Source organism: Echinops telfairi, unplaced genomic scaffold (genome assembly GCF_000313985.2).
Source record: "Echinops telfairi isolate 266 unplaced genomic scaffold, ASM31398v2 ScPeMD7_3533;HRSCAF=4204_1, whole genome shotgun sequence".
Lineage (NCBI taxonomy): Eukaryota > Metazoa > Chordata > Mammalia > Afrosoricida > Tenrecidae > Echinops > Echinops telfairi.
Window position 1 is genome coordinate 12,710,514 of NW_022107432.1, and position 2,643 is coordinate 12,713,156.

The following is a 2,643-nucleotide window of genomic DNA, read 5'->3' on the forward strand; positions in this document are numbered from 1 at the left end:
GAATTGCTTCTTACAGATGAGGCCCGGTGGAACAGCGGTTACACATTGTGCTGCTAACCACCAGGCCAACGGTTCAAAACCACCGGCTGCTCCTTGGAAGAAAGAAGAGCTTTCTAGTTCCCTAATGAGTTACAGCCCCAGAAACTCACAGGGCACTTCTGCCCTGTCCTGTTGGCTTGCCATGAGTCCGCATCAACTCAATGGTCGTGAGTTTGGTTTGGTTTGGGGAGCTCTTTATATGTTTTAATTTTTTTTATTATTTTGCCAAGACACTTAGGAGATGCGATTGCACTTGAGGATGGATCATCTAGAACACGTTTAGAGTAAAGGGAAATTCAGCTCGTACTGTATCACAGCTTTAAGACTAAGCAGAAGCCTTGGTTTTTCGAGTCTTGTGCAGCTGTGGTGAAGCTGCTCTCTTGTTGAAGTGTCACATATGTGCAGAATGAAGACAGCTGGAGGAGCACTTTTGCACTGAATGGACTTACTAACATGAGCCTTTCCCCTGCTTTCTTTTCCCTTTCCAGTCTCTTCCAGGAGAAGCACAGAATTGGGAGAGTTTGCCTTTAACGCGGTCTTTCCAGGAAGGTGTCCCATGGCCCGGTCCTTACAGTGGAGCTGTCATTTCTCACTGTGCCCAGCAGAGGGCACTGAATGGTCGCGTATCCTTCGCCAAGAGCGATGGTTTGGGGCTGAGCAGGTCTCTGGCTGATCCCGCTTCCAGGCTGGGCCCCTCTCAGCTCTATGAGACCTGTGCATGGTCCAACAGCGGGCTCTACAATGGTGCAGACCTGCTTCAACCTTCCACCTCTGGAGTCTCTTCCGATCACGACGCCCTGCAAGCAGGGAATAAACATGTGGTTTTGGAGAGAAATCCTCTCACTGGCAGATGTTGCCCTAATTATTATCCTTTTCCTCCGGCTAGCTGGCCTCACGACTTCGCCCCTTCCCTACACTCTCCAGAGCTCTGTTTCCAGTGGAGTTCCCAGGAACTGCCTGCAGCCAAACTGAGCTGTCACCCGCCATGGCCAAATCCAGGGGCTGGTGCTTATGAAGAGAAGGTGCATGGGGATTTGAAAAGCTGCTTCCCTTCCACCCCCCACCAGGAAGATCCTTTCCTCCTCACCCACACCCCTCATCCTCACCATCCAGGTTCCCTACCAGGAAAGAACAGGGAAGAAGATTTGGACAGAGAGACTGGACGCGTGGGTTTACACCACGGCAACAGTGACATGCTTCCAAACCTCTGTCCTTTCAGGTGACCTGACTCCTGCACGCCCACCTCCCCAATCACCAGGGCTGTTTTTGAGAGATAGCTCAAAGCATGCAGGAGGGGAAGAGGTTCCAAAGACAGTCAGCTGAATCTGTTGCCCTTGGTTCCATCCTGACACAGATGGAACCCAGAGAAGATCTCACACAGTGGTTCTCAACCTGTGGGTTGAGACCCCTTTGGGAGTTGAACGACCTTTTCACAAAGGTCGCCCGATTCATAACAGTAGCAAAATGACAGTGATGAAGTAGTAACAAAAATAATGTTATGGTGGGGGACGGGGTCACCACACCATGAGGAGCTGTATGAAAGGATCAGGGCATGAGGAAGGTGGAGAACCACTGCTCTAATAGATCTTCCTTCTCACAAAATGTAACCTGTTGGACCTCCTGCCTCCGGTCTCAGTAAGACATGGAAACGTCCCAAGTGAAGGGAAGCCTGTTCAGCAATTTCTTCCGTCATTTAGGGCCCTCAGCTCCTCACTTGCTCTCTGTTGGCTCTCCATCATCCCTGTTGCATCCGCGACAACTGAGATGCAAAAAAGAGCATTGCATTCCCACTGAGATGTCGATGAAGAACACTGAGAACCCGTGGACCACCGGAAAAACAAGTAAATCCGTCGAGAACATGCATTCCCAAACTAATTTGGTCTACCACCTTGTTTGAAAAAAAAAAAATCACTCAGGGCTCTCCTGGCAATTAAAAATGTTTGTACTGCAGCCCATATTCCCGGATCACGTGTGGGCATTACGCCCTGGTGCCCAACAGGGGGCCGGAGTTCACACTTAAGGAAACGCTGGTCTAGAAGAAGAAATACCACCAGAAGTTTCTTGTTAGAAACAAGGGTGGTGAGACATTTGGCGTCTTTCCTTTGGACACATCGTCGGGAAAACCCAGTGATTAGAAAGTCTAAGGACGTGATGTTGGGTAATGTGCGGGCCTGCAAAATCGAGGGAAAGCTTCAAGGAAATGGATAGACACAGCGGTCCCAGCCATGGATTCAAGCAGGAGTGTGGTGTGGACGGGGCAACATGTCATTCAGTGAAGACTCATCGGATTGCCAAGATCTGGACACCACTCGACATCAATTGACATGAATCCCAAGCTACATCTTGGAACCTGTGGGAAGGGAGGGACTGAGGGAGAGGGAGATGGGGCCATGGGGGATGTGGAGAGCTGAGTTACGCCTGAGAGACATCATATATGGTCTGTTTATGGGGTTTGTTTACAAAATAAATGTTCTTGATTTATGAGACTTGTTAAACAAACGCTGTGGCCCAGCTCCGTGGGGTGCCTTCCTGTGTCTGCCCTTCCCATGAGGCCTTAGGTTTTGTCCCCTTCACCTGTGTTCTGTACGGCACCTGCCTCCCCGG

General features: G+C 50.2%; 1 protein-coding gene across 1 annotated transcript in view; it reads left to right on the top strand.

Moving 5' to 3' along the window:
* The window catches only part of GCM1 (glial cells missing transcription factor 1), a 23,110-nt gene extending 20,717 nt beyond the window's left edge, over positions 1-2,393 (top strand). Inside the window, exons 5-6 of the mRNA XM_045294752.1 lie at positions 498-1,258; positions 1,680-2,393. Of these exons, the coding sequence (XP_045150687.1) occupies positions 498-1,258; positions 1,680-1,833 (915 nt within the window). The 3' untranslated portion in view covers positions 1,834-2,393. The remainder of the gene's footprint in view (positions 1-497; positions 1,259-1,679) is intronic.
* The last annotated feature ends 250 nt before the right edge of the window (positions 2,394-2,643 follow it).